Source organism: Rattus norvegicus, chromosome 3 (assembly GCF_036323735.1).
Source record: "Rattus norvegicus strain BN/NHsdMcwi chromosome 3, GRCr8, whole genome shotgun sequence".
Lineage (NCBI taxonomy): Eukaryota > Metazoa > Chordata > Mammalia > Rodentia > Muridae > Rattus > Rattus norvegicus.
Window position 1 is genome coordinate 120,698,117 of NC_086021.1, and position 22,852 is coordinate 120,720,968.

At 42.9% G+C, this 22,852-nt stretch overlaps 1 protein-coding gene across 8 annotated transcripts in view; it reads left to right on the forward strand.

Annotated features, from left to right (window-relative positions):
• Nucleotides 1–22,852, forward strand: part of Fmn1 (formin 1) — a 384,534-nt gene that overhangs the window by 142,672 nt on the left and 219,010 nt on the right. For all 8 annotated transcript variants that reach the window (XM_063285290.1, XM_039106467.2, XM_063285289.1 and 5 more), the window contains one exon: nucleotides 11,468–11,529. In XM_063285290.1, the coding sequence (XP_063141360.1) occupies nucleotides 11,468–11,529 (62 nt within the window). The remainder of the gene's footprint in view (nucleotides 1–11,467; nucleotides 11,530–22,852) is intronic.

The window sequence follows — 22,852 nt, forward strand, 5'->3', positions numbered from 1 at the left end:
ATAAAATCATATAAAATGTATGAGTGTACATATTAATTTTGAACACATCCATTGTTGCTTACAGGAGAGAATCACAAATAATTATAAAATGATATAAAATAAAGGTAGAATAATATCCGTATCTTACTAACCCTGTCTCCGTACTTCTGAGATTTATGAAGCCCCGTATCAGATTTCTTTGCTGCTCTCTCTAGAGATGGTGAGCTGATTCCAGTATTTCCTGTGTGATCATTTGCTTGCAGTGTCACCCCTGTTGATGTGTTTTCCTCGATGAAAGAGAACCTGGGACTTCCTACCAAATGCTATCCCAATAGATGTTATTAACAACTGGATAATAATTTCATCTCTCTGGAAAATGATTCATGGCCCTCTTTACTCCATTGTTGCAAAGCTCTAACGTAATATAGGGAAATTATGGTGGGCGATTACTCTTGGTGAATCTTTGAGTGTGGGTTAGTTACACGAGCATGGGGTTAATTACCGGAGCGTGGGTGACGTGACAGAAGCACCGCTGGATCATGCAGTTTGAGCGTTTACCTTTGGCTTTTACTGATTTGAAAAGCACCATGACCAAAAACAGCTTGGGGAGGAAAGGTACTTTTGTTGTTTTGTTTTTTGTTAGTTTGTTTTCTTAGCTTCTAGCTTCTAGTCCATCTCTATTACAAAAGGAAGTCAGAGCAAGAACTCAACGTTTGAACACTCCTTATGGTTTGCTTTCCATGGCTTACTCATTCTAGCAAATGGTGTGGAGACAGCACTGCCCACAGTGGGCTGGGCACTTCAATGTCAACCATTAATCAAGAAAATGCCCTGCCGTCTTGCCTATAGGCCAATCTGCTAGAAGCACTTTTTTTTTTTTCAACTAAATTTCCCTCTTCTAAGACTGACTCTGTCTTGTGCCAGGTTGACATAAAAACTAACCATTACATGGTCAATAACTCACAAAAGGTCCATTCCTGGAGCTCTGTACAAAACCTAAAGGCAGCTTACTGAATCAGAGTGTCTTCTCAGAATTTGCTTACTCATTATACAACACCATGGAGAGGCCTTTTGAATCCTGTGAGTTTTAGGAACTTCTTTAGCCTTTATATGATTTGTTCTGAGATTTGTAAGTTTCCTTTACTTGTTGAGTTTTATAAGGTTACATCTTCCTTTCAGAAGGGATTATTTCAACGAGAGGAAGAGATTACATAGTAGTGCACCTCTTCCTTAGTTCTTATATTCTTTCTGCCCCCCTGTTCCCTGAGCCTTACTTAGGAAGTGACATAAGTTCCTGCTTATTTTTTGCCACTTATAGCTGAGAGCTTGACTGGTTATTCACTAACCACTTCCCATAATAAAAGAGTAGGGAACTTTCCTCCAGGACCTTGGCAGATAGCAGCAGTAAGCTATGGGCGTGAACTTTTTAGAAAGCATAGTGGTAGATACATTACATATAATTAACAAAAGACAAGCAGATGCTTCTCTACTGAAGCATTCTATTTTATTTTAATTCAACACATGATTTATTGATATGGTTCTGTGTCATTAAATAAAGTCAACATATTGACTTTCAGTAGTATGTAACTCAATAAATATTCTGTGGAAATTGGTACACTAATCCTATATGAATGGATTTGTCTCAAAGTTCACCATTAGTTTTAAAATTTGCTAAAGTTCTTGATAAATACAGTAAATACTGGTCAATGAAATGGCTCAGTGGGTAAAGGCCCTTGCCAACAAGCTCAGGACCTGAGCTCAATTCCTGGCACCCATAAGATGAAAAATCTACTTTGCAAGGTGCCCTATGAGCTCCACACACACATACTTCATAGCAAGTATCATTTTGTTATCTCAATATCAATGCCAAAGTTGATTACAAGTGTCCTGCCAGATGCTTCTCAACCTTATCAACCTTATTTCCTTGAGACAGGTTTTTGTGTGTGTGTGTGTGTGCGCGCGCGCGCGAACACGTGTTCGTGAACCTGAGAACTAGGCCAGCAGTCAGCAGTCCTTGGTGAGCCTCCTATCTCACCCACAGGGCTGCAGTACAGAAAACTATATATATATATATATATATATATATATATATATATATATATATATATATATTTATCTATCTATCTATTTGAATGCTGGTTATTTTGAACGAAGGTCTTTATGCTTGTACAAGAACCTTTACCTTTTACCTGTTGTGTCTCCCCTCGCTCTATGGTTCTTCCTTATTTTTCTTTTCTTATACCATTAAAACCTTTTAATTTTCAGTATCTTCTACTCAAAAGTGCTTTTTGGACTAGAGTTTACATCAAAGCTCTTGAGTTTTTTTTAATCTTAGTGCCTATGTGCAGGTTTACCATGTCAAGTCTCTGTGATCACCCACTGTTGTTTTCTCAGCATTATTTTAAAAGTGTGATATCGTCATTTTTGTTAACAGCAATTCTTATTTTAGACTTGGTATACGGATTCTGAAAATAATGGAACATTTTCCAGTGCATTTGATTTTTAAAACTTATATTGGGTGATTTAGTATTTCTATTGTTGATCTTGTCTACCTTGATTGTTAACTTTCTTTATGATGCAAGTTAGGAGTTTGGCCTGCAGGCTCCCATGTATAGAATAATTTGAGGAATCATGTATTTTGCAGTTGCTTCTCCTGGTCTGTGTAAAACCTACAGATTAGAGGTACATCTCAGAAGAATGGTGTCTTGGGATTCCTCACTAGCTTTGATACAGATGCTGTATAACCAGTCAGTGGGATGGGATGGGGTTTAACCTTTGAAGCTTGTTCCTTGGGCCCAAGTTGATGGGTCAGCTTTTCTTCCCACCCAGGGAAGCACACCTCAGTTGGTTTCTGAGCTGTAAGCCTTAGATTCCCAACCTCAAGGGTCCTCAGTCCCGGTGACTCTGTAATAGCTGTCTTGTCCCTTGACACCTGACGCCTGACACCCCCTCGTTGCGTCATCACACTGTTGGTTGTCTAGGATGCTCTGTTTAGCTACTCACCTGTGGTTTGCTTCTCTTGTGTTACCGTTGAGTTATCAGTGCCATAGAGAAATGGAAGAGGGCCAAGCAGATTCTAGCCTAGAACACCCAGAAGCCCATTGGGTCATGCTTATCTCTGAATACATGGTTGGAAAAATGCTGCATTTGTTCTGCTTCTCCTCAAGTAGCCATCACATCCATTCTCTTTTTGAATGAGAGGGGCTATTTCTCAGCTTTGGTTCAGTTCTCTACCCCAGGCCAGGCCCCTCCACTCTGGCAAACCTTCAGGAGTTGCAGCGTTGCTTCCTAGGAAGTTCCAATGTGCAGTGTTGTCACCGCCATCTAGTGACAGAATCAGGTACTTTTTAATATATTTATTCTCAGTGTGTGCCTTGAAGAGCAGGCACTTTATTATGCTCGCACCCTGGAATTCCAAACTGGTTGGCATCTTCATCCTAACCGAACAGGAAATAGGAGTAAGAGGATGAAGTGAAAAGGCAGCTTTTGGAATAGAAACTTTCTCTGAGGTAAACCATCCAGCAATGGGGTAAGGCTCTCAGTGCTTAATACAGGTAATGTTCAGAGTCATAGCTATAAACCCTGCCCTTTGAACCTGTGTTACATCGTATCTCAGAACCTAAAGACACAAGTGCTGTTCCTTGCTCAGATTTTTAGTATAGAGCAGCCTAGGGATGTTTATTTAGGCTCATTAACCGCTTTGCATGCTGGTCTATGTTTTCTGGGGAGAATACGTCTCATGTCGCTAATCCTCTGAAATATATGCAAGGAGCTGAAAACTTGCCAAACATACCCATTAACTAAGGCTTGCCAACAGCAACAATGAATGGTATGTAACATCCAACAACTCCCAGTAACAACCATTTCTTTGCATGAGCTAGATTGGGTCCTGCTGAGCTGGCTTTCCCGTCTACCATGTCTAGGCTTTGGGTCTGTGCACTCTGGGATCCAGCTTGAGGAAGTAGCAGGCACTCAAGATGTGTTCTTTTTTTTTTTTTTTCTTTTCTTTTTTTTTGGAGCTGGGGACCGAACCCAGGGCCTTGCGCTTGCTAGGCAAGCGCTCTACCACTGAGCTAAATCCCTAACCTCAAGATGTGTTCTTACTTGAAAGCAGGAACAGCAGTGTGTAGAGGCAAGCACAGCTGTCCTCAAATGTAAGGCCTTTCTCATCATACCCTCCTGTATTCCAGCAGCTAAAGCTAGTCGGGTGACCGAATCGAAAGCAGGGGGATTTTCTATATATCAAAGGAAACAGGGCGGAAGTAGATGAATAATTTTCTAGGAATGCTCCAATCCATGTCCGCAAATAAAACATTCAGAGAAGAGCAAATAAAGCCTTTTGAGACAACAAAGGTTTAATGATTTCATATCAGAGTGTCTGTGATGAAGCTTCTTACATATCAAAGCTGTGAACCTCAAAAGGCCTATTCTTATTATTGTCATCCACACTCAATGCTCAGTTCAGTGCCTGGTAGAGTAGGTTCAAGCTACTATAGCAACCATTCCGTAGGCTGTGAAGCTTATAAACAAAAGAAAATTATTTCTTACAGTTTCGATGACTGGGAAGTCCAAGTTCAAGGTTATAACAAGGGTAGGGGTGGATCCCTTTCCTGGTTCACAAATGGCTATGTTCCTGTCTCCTCCAGGTGAAAGAGATGAAAGGGAGACTCTTTTATAAGGACACTAATTTCATGTATTGGTCCATGGTAACTTTTTCCTCATGACCCAGTTCCCAGTTAGAAACCCCACCTCCTAGTAGCATCACTCTGGGGAAATTAGTACTTTAATTCCCTAAGCAATTAGATGAGAACAGTGGGATATTAGTAAGCTCTCCTCATTATTTAATGCTGTTAATTCTTATGTTTCTGCCTAAAGAAATCAGTACTAAGAATTATAAATCCTGAATTATGGTATTTCTCTTATCTGCCATCCAGTGCTGTGTTGTTTAGGTAGAGAAATTATTTTTTCTGTGTACATATAGAAAGATAATCAATTGATCCATTATCCACTTAACTTCTGTATGGCCTTGTCCTTTCTGAAGGTACAACATGGACCTTCTGCCCCTGATCTGATTCAGATGCTGAGACCCTGTGAGCACTGAACCCATACAGAATGTGTGTAAAGGATCTTTTGAGTACATCCTGAGATTTTCAGGACAAATATGCCAAGCCTACAAGACTGGTCTGAGGTGACTTGAGGAAGAACAAGAGAAGGGGATTAGGGAGGCATGAGTGGGGTGAAGGTTCCCTCTTATGGGCAGTAATTTGTAATTTGTGTGGTCTGACTCTCTTCATAGTTAAGGGCTTTCTTGCCCATTGACTCATATTGGGGAGCTGGGAAGGAAGGAAACGTAGAAATTGTTAGCAGCGAAGCATCAAAGAATGGAGCATGGGCCTAAAGAGATAGCTCAGCAGTTCAGAGTACAAGAGTGCCCATAGCTCCTGCAGAGGAACGGCACTCAGCTCACAGAACTCACACTGCGGCTGATTTTAACATCCCATAACTCCAGATCCAGGGCTGAAGACATCATCTACTAACATCCATGGGCACCAAGCATAATAACACACACACACACACACACACACACACACACACACAGCACGCGTGCGCACAGACCTAAAACCTAAAACAGTTATCTTGCAGGGCGTGGTGGTGTATGCCCTTAATCTGACTACTAAAGAGACAGTGGCAGATGGACCTGTGTGAGTTCAAGTCTAATCTAGCCTACAAGTTCAGTCAGGGTTACATACTACAGCTTACTGTAAAAGGAAAACCGTTATCCATGAATCCAGCAGATCTTCCATCATTGTCCCTTCAACACCCTGCCAGCACACACACACCTCCCTGTACTACTCCCCAGACCCTTGCTGGCTCCTTGATCCCTTTCCCACTGTTTGTGGCGTGTGCAAAGGTAGCTGTTCCTGTGCAGCATAGTTACCATGGGCTACATTGGTTACGGTGGTGGCAGACTGAGACCTGGCTGCATTTTTGCCTACCTAATGCTAAATACAGGAGGTCAATTTTTATTTTATTCTTGGGATTTGGAGTAAAATGGCTTATGTTTGCTTTGTATGACTGAATATTTTCATCTGCTTTTAAAAACCACTGGAGATTATCTCTGTGTCTACTCATAGTTGGGTAGATTTGTTTTCTTCTGTGAGAGAAGTACATCCTCCCGTTCCTTAGGTTCTCTGCCTCTTTATCTTTGACACACACTTGTACTACTTTGGCTGTTATTTTCACTTATTTCTTAATCTACTTTTTCCCCTTAATTTAAATGAACCTCATCTTGAAGCAGTGGCATGCAGACTTTCCCATGTGTAGTGACATTCAGTGACTTTCTATAGTATCCTCCAAGTTTCCAAGTCAGTAAGCAGAGGCATCATGGGAGTCAGGACCTGCGTATCTAGATAATGTGGATGGTACATGCTCTGCTTCCGAAGCACTCAGTAGTCATCAAGTATAACTCGGAGGAATGGTCCTTGCCCTTGAGATTGAAGGGTGGATTTTAAAATGTAAAGATGGGAGACTGTGGGAAAGTCCAAAATAGGCTAAGTGGGACAAGCCAGAACCCCCAGACAGAAGTACAGCCTGGACTCTTAATAGGTGACCAGAAATTTTCAAATTTCTTAATGTGGGAGTGTTGGTGGAGGTGGGGAAAAGGAGGAGAATAGGGTGGGAGAAATCTAGGATCTATGTGTGTGTGTGAAAGAGAGGGTAAATAAAATCTAATTTAACAATAAACTCTGTTGGCCTGGAAGTCTAGAGAGAATGGACACTTAACTTCTCTCATATTATTAAGTGTTTTAGACCTTACACTCTTCTCTATGACCCCCTTTCCCTCAAACCTTGTAATTAAAAACAGAAAAGATCTCCTTTTAAATAGCTAATTTTTAAACTTTTAAAAAGTTATTTATATGGGTAGGGTCCCCCCAGCACCCCATGTGTATATTTGTGTACCATGTGCATGCCTGGTGCCTGCAGAGGCCAAACTCGGGAATGGAATTCCTTGGCACTGGACTTACACAGGGTTGTGAACCATGGCATGGGTGCTGGGGGTCCAACCTGGATCCTTCGGAAGAGCAGCTCTTGATTGCGGAGCGCTGGTGTAGTATCTATTTTAACAACTTATAGAAGACGTCCAGAAGTTTGAGTTGTTCCAGTGTTTGGACAAAGTTTGTGACCTTAAAGTTTCTAGGGATCCTGAGTTTTGTGTGTACCTCATGTTTACCTAACAGTCCCCGGGGTAAATAGCATGGTTCTCTGGGCCTGAATGTTGTTATTGACACTTACAGCTTTGGGAAAGATGTTCGCCCTGAGAATCTCAGTTTCCTCCTCTGTAGTTCGGGCTTCTCTGTGAGGATAAGGTCTGTGCTGAGTGCTTAGCTCCGTTCCTGAGGCCAGCAGTGTCATGAATGCTGAGGTGAACACAGTCGGCTGTAGGTCAGCTGTGGCGGGCCTGTACCTCCCATGTTAGTTAAATCATTTCTGATTCTGCCTTTGGCAAATTGGAGACTTTGCCCAAGCCCTCAGCAGAAAAGATGTGTCATTACTGAGCTGATCAGGAAGCCTCCGAGGGCAGCCCTGAGTTAGACTAAGTGCTTGGTTAGAAGGAACTTTGAAGATGGAGGGTCTTGTGTGTTTGTTCCTCAGAAAGTTGAACTCTGCCTCTAAAGAGATTTCCTGTCTTTCATCTAAGATGTTAAAAAAACAAGCAAACAGACAAAAAACTGCCTCTTTTTTGGTGCAAAATATTTTCATTAACTTCTTAGCTCTCATGGAGTGTCTGGTCACTGCGCAGAATTTGCCACTTTCAAGTCCTTAGATTTAAAAAAAAACCTCAGCCATGAAATACCTCAGTTAAGTTCTCTTCTTTACTAATACTAACATCCCTGGTCTTGTACCTTACATCTCAGGAGGATGGCGATGCTCCCTGAGAATATGCCCCAAGCTACTCCAAGGTGCTTGCACATCTAAAACTTCAGGGCAGAGGATCACCTCTCATAGGCACACATGGAAACTACCAACCTGGCTTTAGTAAACTTTTCTAACATTAGATGCAGCGTGTGTGCCCCCGCCAGCGGGGACCCAGTTATTCAGGGTCCCGAAGAGGCGTTCTACCTGAGGGTCAAGGGGGTGAAGAGAAGAAGGAGACCAAGCAAAAGTTCCGTTGTCAAGGTCTCGTTTATTGAGAGGAATGTACAGCATTTAAAGCTCTGAGGCAAGAATAGAAGCGGGAACTGAAGCTTAGGGTGGGGGAGTATTGGGAAGTGCCCAAGGATATAGGGTGAATCACTAAACTGCAAGATATCCTCCTTAAACAAAGAGGCAACAGTCTTCCGGGGACATGTTCTTTGAAAAGGTGGAACCCTTCTCAGGAATCTGCTCAGGGACATCCGGTGTTTTGCTCAGGCTGAAACATCCTGTGATTGCTCCCAGGGTCTTCCTGGGAGAGGCTTTTGTCCAACAATCTCATAATCTCACAGCAGCCATCTTAGGGGTGAGCATCTGTGGCCATACAGCCCAGAGTCACGTAGCCACCTTGAACTATGCAGTCACAAAGAGGCCAGGCCCAAATCCAATACGGCTCCCTACATGTGTGTTTTATGTGTGATGTGTGTGTGTGTGTGTGTGTGTGTGTGTGTGTGAATGCGTAAGTATGTAAATATGTCTATGTGTGACTGTGTGTGAGAGTGTGTATGAGTATGTGTGTATAGGCGTGTGTGTATGTGTGTATGATTGTGTGTGTGTGTGTGTGTGTGTGTGTGTGTGTGTGTGTGCATGCCTCAATGCATGTGTGGAGGAGGACAGAGATGCCTTTCAGGTGTCAGGCCTTTTCTTTCACAATGTAGGTTCTGCGACTTGAGCTTAGGCTGTCAGGCTTAGTGATAATCATCTCTATCCACTGAGTCATCGTGCCAGCCCTATGAGGGACCATCATATTCTGTTCTGTTACCTTGTGAGGTGAGGTCTTAAATGAAGAATCCCATTAATAAAGGCTGTGTTTCCTCTTATTACTCTTACTTGCATACGGGTGCCCTTTCCTCCCACCTGTAATGGTGGGGCACTTAGCCAAAATATTTGCTTAAGGAGGAGACAGATGATGCCTTGCTGGGTGTTGGTTTTACAGTGACCTCTTTTGTCAATTTGTTATTACTTCAGTCACAATTCTGTAGATCACACCCTTACAGACACATTTTATATAAAATGGATCATTTTACAAGAGCGCTGCGTGATTTCTGTTCAGAGGAGGGTAGACGTTCTTCCAAGAGGCATTCCTTTTGCTTTGTTCTTTTTTCTTTTTCTTTTCTTTTTTTTTTTTTTAGATTTATTTACTTATTTTATGTATATATGAGTACATTGTAGATGTCTTCGGACACCAGAAGAGGGCATCAGATCTCATTACAGATGATTGTGAGCCACCATGTGGTTGCTGGGAATTGAACTCAGGATCTCTGGAAGAACAATCAGTGCTCTTAACCACTTAGCCATCTCTCCAGCCAGAGGCATTCCTTTTTCAAGAAGGTTGAATTAACTGGTTTCCTTTGACTGCATTATAGATTAGATTGACTGGGGTTCACATATTTATTGTCATGTAGGTTGGGACTCTACCTTAAAGTAGAGAAAATGCAAATTTTCAACGCATTAGAAAAAGCATTTAGAAAATTTAAGAGTTGGCAAGAAGCCGGTGTACCTGTAATGAATGGACAGGTAGGAGGAGTAGCATTAGAAGAGAGGAGACAGAGATCATGAGAAACCTTTGGGCTGCAGTCCTGTGTGTGTGTGTTTCTCTGTGTGTATGTGTACGTGTGTGTGTACCTGTGTGCTTATACGTGTAGGTGCTCTTTTCCATACCTGTGTGGCAGGGATATGGACACAGAATTTGATGTCTGGTGATTTTCTCAATTGCTCTCAACCACATTTTTTGGTACAGGGCCTCTCATATAACCTGGACCTCTCTGTTTTGGCTAGACTGTCTGGCCATTGAGCCTTGAACTCCCCCTGTCTCTAGTCCTCTGGTCCAGTTCTTCAGTTACCGATACATGCTACCATATACCTGGCTTTCATTTGGGTGCTGTGAGTATCCAAACTCGTGTTTTCCTGCTTTTGCAGAAAGCGCTGTAGCTACTGAGCCACCTCCCCAGCCCCTACAGGTAGGAGTCTTCATGACAAGTCCCATGAACAGCCAGAAGACACTGTCTGGATTGTTCGTGTGTTTAATAGATTGCACAGACGGCCATAAGGAGACTCATGATGTTGGTGAGAGGAGAACGAGGTACCCTCTGAAAAGGAGGACATAGAGCACTGGAAAGATGATGGTGGCCCAGACTACCCCAAAGGTTGTATGGATAACGATAAGTGCTTTGATTCATGGTATGGTCTACATAGAGAGCCCACAGCGTCACTGTTGCAGCATGGTCCCCACAGAGCTACAGTGTGGCTATGCATAGCCCCAGCAGCCCAGATCTCTCCTCCTCTCCTTGTGGGACTTTCCCATGGTCTTCTTCTTCGAACTGGAACCCCAGTATGTCTGCCTAACTTATGATACTGAATTAGAGGAATAGTCTGTTGTGGTACAGACTTATGACCCAGAACACGCTTGTAAAAAACTGGTTTGTCCCACAAAAGTCAGTGGTCACAACATCTTGCTTTGGAGTTCTCTTTAGCGTGAATGTCTCTGTGGTTCTATGCACATTAGCTGTTCTGAAAGTAGACTTAGCTCCTATACTCAGCCAATGGGATAGCTCCTATACTCAGCCAGTGGGGTATCTCCTACACTCAGCCAGTGGGGTATCTCCTATACTCAGCCAATGGGGTATCTCCTATACTCAGCCAGTGGCAGCCAGTGGGGTGGTAGTTTTAGTAACTGGCTGCAGCTTCTACGTACACAGGGGCCATATTTTTGAAATGAATGTCATTATAATCAGATGAAAAGTGGACTAGAAATTTATTTTTGTCCTGCTTTTAGCCTCAATTCTTTCAGGAATCTCTCTTTCAAATGACAAATAGTCTTGGCTTTCTTGGTTGATCAAGAGCCGAGAAAAGGCCCAGCATTAGCATCTTTCTGTGTGCGTTTTCTTTTTTAAACAGAGTTAAAAATAGAGTTCCGTGCTCTCGGATAGAAAGTTTCTTTTATAACCTCTCTTAACACATCTGTGTTTGTTCTCAGTGGAGCATGAACTTTCAGCTCCTTGAAGACAAACACCTGACCTATTCTTTATCTGTCATTCACTCACGTGGCTTTCTCTTTTTAACCCTGCCCTCACTGCTTAATTTGGCACTTTTTGTGATACAGGCTGTACTGAAGGGAAGGAATCCCCCTTACTCCAATCCTGGCCATATCTAACAGTTCTTCTTCCTGTCCAGGCCTGTCCACATCTTTGGTTGTTTGAAGGGTGGCTCCCAGTGGGGATTCAGGTGATGCACCCTTGAATTCTCCGACTCATTTCGTGCTCCTTTGTAACTGGCTTCTCTTGTGATCTTCCAGAATACCAGGCTGCTATTCTACATCTGAAGAGGGAGCACAAAGAAGAAATCGAAAACCTGCAGGTACGTCTCTTTGTTTCTACTGAACTGGCCTTGTGATGGCTATCTTTCCCTTGTGCAGCGTATTTAACTAGATAGCAACTGCAGCGCCCAGCTGCAAGTGGGCACCAACATTACCCTGGGATGAAAGCCTTGGTTAGATGTGGCACTTAATCAACTCTGGTTTCTGACTTTGAAAAAAAATCACCTTAAATGCCTTTGGATTTAGCTAAAAGTGTGATTCTGTGTTTCAAATCAGGAAAGAAGACAGAGAATTGAGACTTACTGCTCACGAGAAGTATTTTAAAACTTGATGGTGCTATCCACCTTGCAAATCATTTCTGTTCCATGCGTTCCTCTGCGCCTCCTAGCCCCTCCCTGGGGATGCCACCATGCAGATGAAGGGTGTGCTGAGTCATTGTGTCCTCGGGCGTGCTGACAGATGTCAGTGGCCCCGCCTCTGTTTGCTGTCTAATTATCAGTGTCTAGGTTTGATGTTTGCTTACAGGACACATGGCAGGAAGTTCAGAATCTTAATTTCAAGCTGGAGATGGTGAATCAGACCTTGAGTCTAGTTTATTAGTAAGTGGTAGCCCCATGTATTATCCAAGAAGGAACAGCGGCAAATTTGGAGTAAAACTCCCTCCTCCATTAACACGAACTCATTATTTGCCACTTTCATTGGGTTGTGGCTAAAATATCCCTCCTCTTACATTTTACTGACAAATAGAAATTATAATTCATAGTGCATGACATGTTTGAAGACAGGATGTATTCTGGAGCGACTAAACTGAGTTTATTTGTAAGTGTGCTACTTTAATGAATGTGTAGGTCGGATATTCTTCCTGTTTGGTTTGTTTTTGTTTATAAGTAGGAGTTGAATCTAACTTAGGGGACACACCATGTTTTGAAATGTCATTTTTTGTAGCATGACTGTTGTGGTTCTCACTTCAGATATTTATTCTTAATTAGTAGACACCAGTCTCTTGGCAGTGTTCACGAAGGTAGTACATAGATAGCTACTAGAGTGACCACTATGACCAGACCAGTCTCTTTGACTCACTTGTCATTCCTAACTGAAATTCTGTATCCTTTGACCAACCTCTCCTTAATTATTTCCCTACCTCTCACCCTAGGAGCACATTGGACTTTCTGCCTCTATGAATGCAACTTTCTTAAATCCGACGTACAAGCAAGATCACGTAGTATTTATCCTTCAGTGCCTGGCTTACTTTTCTTGACGTCTTTCAGGTTCATCCATGTTATTACAAACTAGAGGATTTCCTCTGTTTGAACAGCTGAATAATATTCCATTGTATACATACATAGGCCACATTTTCTTTATCCTTTTACCCCAGATTGATTCTATACCTTGGCTTTTGTGAACTATGTTGTAGTGGGCACAGGACTGTACCTATCTATGTCTTCCTTTTGGTACGTAGACAGCAGTGGAGCTGCTCATTGGTATGGTGGTTTAGTTTTGAATAACTCTACTAGTTTATATTCCTGTGATGAAAGCTTAAGTTAATGGCTCTCTTTTCACCACATCTTTGCTAGCACTTGCTTTTTGTTTTTTGTTTGTTTGTTTTGTTTTATTTTGGTTTGGTTTGGTTTTTTGGGGTTTTTTTGGGTAAAAGCCATTAGGGCAGCTGAGAAGTGATACCCCCATTGGGCTTCTAATTTGCGTTTCCCGGTAATTACTGATGCTGAACAGACTTCCACATGCTCACCTGCTGCTGTTGTCTGTGAACTTTTGGGAAACAGCTATTTCTTTCCTTGTTCATGTTTAAATTTGCTTGTTTCCTGCTATGGGATTGATTATCTGCACTCCTCGAAGCATATTTTGTTTACTGACTGCTAGTCCTTGGCTATTAGATGTGCATAGATTCCTCTTCTCCATTTTCTATTTTGTGCTTTCAGATGCAGTTGAAGGGGTGGAGTAATTAGATAGCTCAGAGGCCACCAAGAAGCCACTCACTTGAGCCTGGTTCAATCCCTCCAGGAACCACGTGGTAGAAAGAGAAAAGTGATTCCTGTGTATTGTCTTCTGATTTCACAGGCATGGCATAAATGAGTACGTGTTCACATGCCATGCCCACCTGCTCACACAGAAAATAGTAAATAAGTACATACATACATACATACATACATACGACAAAAGCAAGTCATTTAAAAAAGCTGCGACACTGTATTGGGCTATGGTGAAATCATTGCAGAACAGATAAATAGCTAAACTACAGATTCACGTCACACCCATTCACACAGATTCACATGGTTTGAAGTGGAAATGAGTTTATTTAACAACAGAACAAGGTGGAAAGCACATCTCACTCGAGGGAAATTGATGGAGGTAGTCACTTCCTTTGCTGTAAAATAACTTCACTTCCTTTGTGGTGGGGTGGAAAAGGTCCTGAGCTGACAAGAGGACCTGAGGATTTGACAGCAGATAAAGAACCGTTAAGGAAAGGGTAGGTACAGATACAGAATGGTTCCATAGGCAGGCTTACTAACAGTGAAGTAGGCGGGCTCTGTAGTCTTCCACTTTGTACATCAGCCTTGTGAGGAGTGGGCCAACTCCATGATATCCACAAAATGCTTAGCTTTCGAGTTATTACTCCGGTGGGCAGTGAGCTAAGCTTCTCACACATACTTTACACTGCGAAACGCTCCGGTCCTACATTTTGAATGCAGAAACGCTTGGCATGTTAGCCAGCGTGACAGCGCTGTAGTACACACCCAACACGACATCCCCGAAGCAGAAAAGGGCTTATTTTAGCCTTCCAGTTTCAGTCTGTTGTGGTGAGACTGCATGGTAGAAGAAGTCTGTTGACTTTTCTGAGCATGTGAAGCAAAGTGAGAGACTGGAAGGTCCCAGAATCCCACTGTTCCCATCAAAGGCTCCCCCATCATTTCCTTCCGCTGGGTTCTCCTTCCTGAAGGTTCCATCAGCGTTTTACCGCCCTATAGGCTAAACCCCAAACTTTTAACTTAAGTGCTTTGAGGGAACACTGGACATCTAAGCTAACATCCGGAGTTGGAGAAATGAAGACTAAATGACAGGAAGAAATGTACTGTGAGGCCGATTCCTGTTTTAGGTTGAGGTAGATTATGAAATGATTCGATTAGCATCACTGAATATTAACAAATTTTCATAATTACACCTCAGGTTTTGGAAAGTTAATTTCTTAAATTATTATCTGGTCTTTTGGTGCTGTTAGTAAAGTTAAATTCTTATATTGTTTATACCAAGTTGCAGAAGCCCTGTGGCAAGCTACTGCAATATGGGCAGTAGGTCCAGTTTCTATAGCTATTTCTTGAGGCATGTCTGCAGTCACAGGTAGACAGCCAGAAGTCTGTGGTCTGCACCCCCCCCAAAGTATTTTGTTTCAAAATATAGCACTTTAAAGATTGAAATAGGAATCCACATTTTAAATGCAGCGATGTGTATGAAAGAAGCAGAAACCATTCATAAAATGCACAGACCAAAACCCAGAATGGCTGTCCTGGTGAACTCTCCACATATCACCCCCACCTATCTCATTCGTTAATGAAAGCAAATCCCACCTTACTCACGGAAGGTGATGGCCATGAAGACTGGTGCTTTGATGCTCATGTCTTTATTGCATGATGGCCCTGGCAGCCCTCAGTTATGATTTCTTCGTCATTAACAGAGCATGGGGAAGTCAAGTGCTTCACGACTTCCTCAGGGGGCCTTGCTGTGCCATTTTGGATCACAGTGGACTCTGTTGCTCGTTTCTTCCTCCAGCAACAGAGACACTTCTCTAGAAGGCTCTGTTAGGTGACTCACCTTCACACTGGGCACATGGAGGCCAGCAGTGCAGGAACACAGAGTTTTCAGCTTCATTCTGCTCTCTGCACCTGACAGTTGTTGAATGGAGTGAGAAAAAGGCTTGGTCCGCAGATAGGCTTTTCAAATGTGTGCTCTTACAGACATAAAGATTCTTATTGATGTCTTAAATGAATCCAACATTGCTGTCTTGTGCTTATCCACTACTGTGCAAACCCAGCCATTTGGTGATGTTTCTCCAGGGAAGGTGGTTGTGACAGGTCAGACATTTTCCATGGTGTTATTATTTCATGTAAATTATACTTAAATTTACCATAGGAAAGTTCTTTCTTTTATCTCCTTCTCCAAAAATGTGTTCCTTTTACCATACCCCACCAGCAAAGTTTGATCACTTCATGATTCTTAGCACTGTCTCGTTGAGGTTTCTATAACCTTATGGTTTTGACTTCCTTTGGGAGGCAGAACTTTCCCTTTTGTGTTCTCTTAGAGCCCCGTGCCTGAGAAATGTGTGGGTTGGGTTTGTAGAGAGCATTGCTTAGCAAGTTCGGACCTCTTAGGCATCTGATCAAATGCATTCTCTCACAGGTCAGTAGGATTCCTTTACTGGTGCTTAGGAGCTGGGGTCTGAAAAATCACAACTCTTTGTAGCTGATCTGTGTCTTGCTGCCACCTGAGGACAGGGAGAGACGCCAGGTTGTGTTGGATGGCAGTGTGAGAAAACTCGCTTTTAGCATCAGAACTCCATTTTCTTGCACAAGAACCATATGAGCTCAGTACCTTCTCTGAGAATTAGTTTCCTGGGTCTCAGCAACTGTATTGATTAACAGTATTGATCATGTTGATGGTAAAGCTAGCACTGCCACTCCAACCAAGGGGTGTTGAGTAGGATGCGCCCTGGTGACGTTGGTTGTCCAGCACATGCACCCTGGTGGCATTGTTGGGTCTGCAGCACATGCACCCTGGTGGCGTTGGGGCTGCAGCATATGGTCAGATTCTGATTCCGCTTCTTTAGACTCAGCCTTTTTTTTTTAATTTTTAATTAATTTAATTCCAATATATTAACAAATACTCTTAGAAATAAAAAATGGCATTAGGTATTGTTTTATAATTTTAGAGAAAAAATGAAAGTGAAACATGCTTTTTTTTTGTCACACTGGAGTGTTTATTGTTTGACAGTGACAGCAATGAACATCTGTTACTCACACTTGACAACAACTTACAGAACCATACCTACCTTCAGCCTTTTTTTAATTAGACAACTTGAGCTTAGCCTTTGAGTTTTGTTGGTGGTGGTGCTATTGTTATCGAATATGTTTTGGGAGAATTAGCTTACTCTTTGAGTATAACTGTCCCATTCTGTTCTGCCCTGGTGCCCAATATCAGGATGATCTGATCCAGTTTTTCTGTTCATGGCCCCATGACGCTGTAGAATATTTCATGCAGTCCCGTTGCTCTGAGTTACTTCTCTGTTGCTGGTGATAAACTCTATGACCTAAAGCAACTTGGCATGGGTTGGGGGTGGGGCTGAGAGCCAGGACAGGTTTATTTGACTTCTGTTTTCAGGTTGCAGTCCAAAACTGTAGCAAGTCAGGACCGGAACTCAAGCAGGAACTGAAGCAAACAGTGGAGGAGTGCTGCTCACTGGTTTTCTCCTGGCTCGTCATGCTCAGCTGGCTTTCTTATAAAGCGTAGGCTAACATGCCTAGGGATGATGCCGCCCACAGTGGGCTGGGCCTTCCTACATCTATGAGAAACCAAAACAATGTTCCATAGACATTCCTACAGGCCAGCCTAACTCTTCAGTGCAGGCTCCCACTTCCCAGGTGACTTTGCTTGTATCAAGCTGGCCATAAAAACTAATGAGAACAACTGGGCATGCAATATATAAGTATTTATGCAAATCAAATGTCTATTCATAATAAATCATAACTTTAACTATGCATATCATTTTATCATTTATTACGGACAAAAGCACATTTGCATACTAACGAGGTGGATATGTTTGCTTTTGCATAAATGTCTAAATCACTGATACTGAGTTATGTAGAATATATTTTTATATTTTATTGATTTTTAGATTTTTTTAATAATTAACAATGCTGAGATCCTCAATATGCATAAGCACACAATGGCAAAAGTGTATTTAAGGCCATTTCAGAAGTCATTGGAAATTCTGTTCTAATCCCAAGCCAAGTTCATTTTATCATTTTTTTTTTAATGCAACTCAGGAACTCACACGTTAAAAACATTAAAACTAGACATTCTAACACCGCCCAACCAAAGATAACTAACTTTAAATATAATGTGCTAAGGAATGATGAGAGGAAAGTATTACTGTGTTCGTTTCCTGTGAAAAGGTACAGCGAGAACCGTGTAGTTCGTAGCATCCCAATGTCTTCTCTGAGCTGAGCTCTTCAGGCCTCAGTCATTGGTGTCATGTGGCTTGTGACATTCCCAGTGGGAAAGAGCGTTTGTGTGTTCAGTTGTGAAGTTGTGTGACCCCCAGGGTGAGTGCCGACAGGACGACCTCAGATTCATTGCACAGTTGGTCTTAATTAATTTTTCATCATTGCACATTCAGAAATCTCTTAACTGTTGTCAAACTTTTCATTACTCCAACACTGATTTTTAAAAAGCTGTGTGCTAAACCAGGTTTCCCCGAAGTCTGCTCTACAGAACAGCAGCTTTTGGAAATGCTCCCTCGTGAGAAGTTTGTGGTTTACATCAGTGAAGTTTGAGAAATATCTACTTGTTCATTTGGTGCAGGTCTGCCTTGTTAGAAAAGAGCTACAGCTATTTAAATGGCACCCTCCCCACCACGCCCACAAGAAAGTCCTCTTTTAAGCTCCGTGCCGCGTCATGTAATGTATTCTTTCTAGGCATAAGTTGCTTTCTGATTGCTACTCAATTCTTTTGAGAGCATTTATTACACACTTGTGTTGTAAGGCTCTGGTAACTCATCTGCTTATTCGGGGTGTTTCAGAGGCAGCAAGGAGTTTTAGGGTTTCTCTCTGACACCATGGTGACCCAAGTATCTCTGTTGCTGTCATAGAAAAACTGCTCTGTCCAAACACAGCTTAGGAAGGAAAACAGCCTCCTCCTCCTCCTCCTCCTCCTCCTCCTCCTCCTCCTCCTGCTCCTCCTCCTCCTGCTCCTCCTCCTCCTGCTCCTCCTCCTCCTCCTGCTCCTCCTCCTCTTCCTTCTCCTCTACCTCCTCCTCCTTCTCCTCCTTCTCCCCCTCTTCTTCCTCCTCCCCTCCTCTTCCTCCCTCCTCTTCCTCCCTCCTCTTCCTCCCCCTCCTCTTTGCCCTCCTCCTCTTCCTCCTTCTCCTCCTCTTCCTCTTCCTCCTCCTCTTCCTTCTCCTCCTCCTCCCCCTCCTCCTCCTCTTCCTCCTCCTCCTCCCTCTCTGCCTCCTTCTCCACCTCTTTTTTCTTACTTTGTCAAGTCAAAGTCCACCATCAAGGAAAGTCGAGGCAGAGCTCAAGCAGTATCTTGAAGCAGAAACCATGGAGGAACTGTCTCTGCTCTGTCTTAAGTACATGCTCAGTTGGCTAGCTTCCTTACAGCTCAGACCTACCTACCTAAGAGATGCTTCCACCCGCTGGGTCATGCCCTCCGATATCAATTAGCAATCAAGACAGGCATCTCCACAGACCGTCCAGATCTATTTTTCCCTCAAGACTTCATTCTCTGGAGATTCTAGGGCAGCGGTTTTCAATCTGTGGGTTACAACCCCTTTGGGGATTGCAGATCAGTTATTCTGCATACTAAATATCTACAGTATGATTCATAACAGTAGAAAAGTACAGCTAATGAAGTAGCAGTGAACTAATTTTATGGCTTGGGGTCGCCAACACACAAGGAACTGTATTAAAGGATTACAGCCTCAGGAGGGTTGAGATGCACTGCTCTCTCGTGTGTCTGGTTGACAGTTAAACCGTCTAGGACAAGTATCTAGCAAAGTTCTTGGTTCATTGGTCATGCACAAATACTCATTGCAGTTGATGCATGAAAATAACTCTACCTAGTGGTGTTCAAGTCCCTGTTGTGAGCCAAACATAAGCCTTTAAAGGTTGTGGCTCGTTGGCAGCTCTAGCCAGCAGAGAACCTGAGTTTAACCCAGCTCAGTAGGTCTGACTGGGAAGCCTTGCTCTTACTATTACGCAATTCAGCATTAATCCACAAAGCATTAGAGTTAATCTGGATTCTGCTCCATTTGTCACTGTGAGTACCATGAACTTGAAGCTCACATTGAGCTCGCCTTCCCTACTTCTTAGATGGACAATCAGGCCATGTGGTCCCTAGTTGAGTCTTTGAGTGCTACACTCAAAGGCCAACTTTATACTTCAAAATATATGTCCGTCACATTTCAGCGTGAGATTGGCTAATTCAGAAGCTCTAAATTCCTTCTTGCGCTCTCCGTTTAAAATAAACAAAAGCCTTTTAGCTCCTTCTAGATGCTGTCCTTGTTAACCATCGAGCCACGCTCAGTGGCCTGTGGGGAGCTGTTTGATGGGTTCCCAGTCGTGCCTCCAGTGGAGTCTCTGCTTTTTGGAGCCTTGTCAGGTATGCCACTCACAGAAGGGAGCAGCTCCGCAAACAACCATTGAAACGTCTGTGGAAGGCCCCAGCCCCTCTTAGAGTCAGGAGGGAAGTATGAATGCAGGGCGAAAGGACTTATCTGGGTCTCTAATTTTTTTTCCATTTTAAAGGTAAAAGAGCGAAAACAAAACACGTTCCCTTTGTCTGCCTGCGGACGGCTTGACAATTTAGTTGTCCTGTCTTGGGCCAGTCCTTTTGGCAGTTTGGAAGTGTCCTAGAAATGACAGTCTGTTTGGTCTGTTCTTAACTGATATCCTTTGGGTTGTGGGATACAAGGAAATGGAGCAGCCAGCACTTGACCTTCCTGTTACGGGAAGCCTTCTGCTTTACTCTATTCATCACATGCTCCGTTCCTAAGTGAGGAGAAGCATCACGGAGCCATGGCCTCTGGCAGGCTCTGCTCATTGTGCAATCCAGTCACATTTATGGTAACTCCCAGGGCGAAATGGTCCAGGGATAGCTGCCAAGTGGAAAACTAACATAGGTTGTACCTTGTCTCTAAGAGAACCCGATGGTATGGTGGCCTTCATTAAGGGAAACTTGTGGGCGTCCTTACTTTTCCATTTCTGACCCAGTTCATGGGTCCCTTTCTCAAGGTTTATACTTAGCTGTTGGAGCAAACAGAGTGCACTCTGCACACAAGAATGTTAATCCGAGATCTAGTCATTTGTGTCTTCGTCTTCATCAACACAACACATGGAAATCATAATTTCTCAGAGGACAAGGGAGCAATTTGGGCATTAAACAAAACGGCCACAAATGTGAAAATTCTGTAAAAACCTCCCCGGTTTTCCCCTAAATGTTCAGATCAGTGTAACTAAGATGGCAGTGAAGGAAGACAGAGACTGTCTTAAGGGATGTTTTCATCTGTCTTTTTGTTATGCAGAATAGAAACCGTCAGGAGTTTAGCAGGGTTCAATCCTGTGTGTTGCTGCTTTGCAGATGTTGAGCCTGCGCCCTTCAGGCTCCTTCAAAGCCTGTGTGCGGACTCGGAGTTAAGTTCTGATGGACGTTATGGAGTAGCCAGTCCCCAACACACCCAGGATCCAGGGTACCACAGTCTGAGCATTTGTCCCACAAAATGCAGATGTTGTCAGGCCGTGCCCACTATCACGGAGCTGCGATAGAATGAAGCATGTGTCTATTAGTTCCTGGTGGCATGGAAGTTTGTACCAAGTTATGACTGCCTGTTCACGTACCATCAGCACACATCTTCCCTGAGTCGCAGAATCATTGCTAGGTAGGAAGAAAATCTTCCTAAAATATAATCTGATATTTGTCTCTGATTGCCGTAAATGGGTGACGATTTCTTATTATGTTGGTGGAAGCTTGTGCATTTGTTGGTACAGTTCCATTAGCTTTGTCTTAATTTTTTTTAATTTGGTAGAAATATAAATAGTAAACAGTCGTAACTGAGAAATGTGGTTTTCTGTCTGATAGGGAATCTGGTTTCATTTCAGAAGCAATTCCTAGTCATACCATTAGAGGTCAGGCTGACCCTTCTACTTTTAGAACTAAGTAGGCTTTTTATACTAATTTTTTTTTCTTGAAACAGACGGAATTAAAAACAAAATAGTTCAACTTAATTACTTATAGAGAAACTTAGCTATAAATGTGTGCATGTTTCTAGACAGAGATAAGGCCAAAATCTATCTACAGGAGTGATAGAGATTCTCTCTCAGCTAAATCTGTCTTTCTGTGTATTCATTCAGACATCCATTGTACATGACAAAAGACAAAAGGGCACATCAAAAAGGAGTGAAGAGACTATTTATTTAAATATTTATTTAATTTAAAATATATTTAATTTTTATCCATTTCGTTTAAAAGTAGGAAAGGAAGTCAGAGATCTCTGTCACTCGTTCATTCATTCTTCCAGTACGAATTAGTGAATGTAGTGAACTGATTTGAAGTGGTTGTTGGCACTGTTCAGAAGCTAGAGGCATCAGGACACACTTTTCATGCACTGGGATGAGAGAGGAGAGGAGAGGAGAGGAGAGGAGAGGAGAGGAGAGGAGAGGAGAGGAGAGGAGAGGAGGAGAGGAGAGGAGGAGAGGAGAGGAGAGGAGAAGAGAAGGGAAAGGGAGAATAAGAACATGATACTATCTGCCTCATGGGATGCTCACATGAGTGTATCCGAGGTACGCTCTGAGAGGGTGCCACTTTGGAGGGAAAGGATAGAAACTATTAGTAAGTGACTGTTTAAATGGGGTATAAGTTGTGAAGGGGTTGGCTACTCTAAAGGACCACAGAGAGCCTGGTCACAGGGCAGGCAGCAGCTGAAAGTGAACCTTCAAGTAGAACTTTTCAGTTTTTACGTTGTGAGAATAAGTAAGTCATTTTTACCAAATCCTAGGTTCTATCTTTACATGTATGTGAGACCTGGCAGGTCTGTTTCAAGCACTCTAATTTCAGCCTCAAGACAGTGATGCCCACCGGCTGGTACTGTATAGAGAAAGAAGCAGATCTGTGTGTCCGGAGCTCTGGTTGTTGTTATGTTGGGTTTGGGGAGATGGAGGAGCAGCCAGGGAGGTTAACTCTGGTCGGATGGCTTCGAAGTGCAGGCAGGAGACCCAGCTACAGCCTCAGGCCAGGAGCACCTGTACCTAGGCCAGTGGCAGCCTCTGCTGGAACCAGGGCTGCTGGGGCTCACTCCAGTTCAGCAGTTCTCATCCTGTGGTCCCGACCCCTTCGGTAGTCACAGATCAGATATCATACATATCAGCTATTTACGTTATGGTTCATAATAGTAGCAAAATTAGAGTTATGTAGTAGCAATGAAATAATTTTATGGTGGGGGTCACCACAACATGAGGAACCGTATTAAGGGGGCTGCAGCATTAGGAAGGCTGAGAGCCACTGCTTTAAATCTTTAAAGCTTGATGCTGCCCGTGGCACTTAGGATCTTGTAAGTATATAGTAAATATTTCTTAAAAG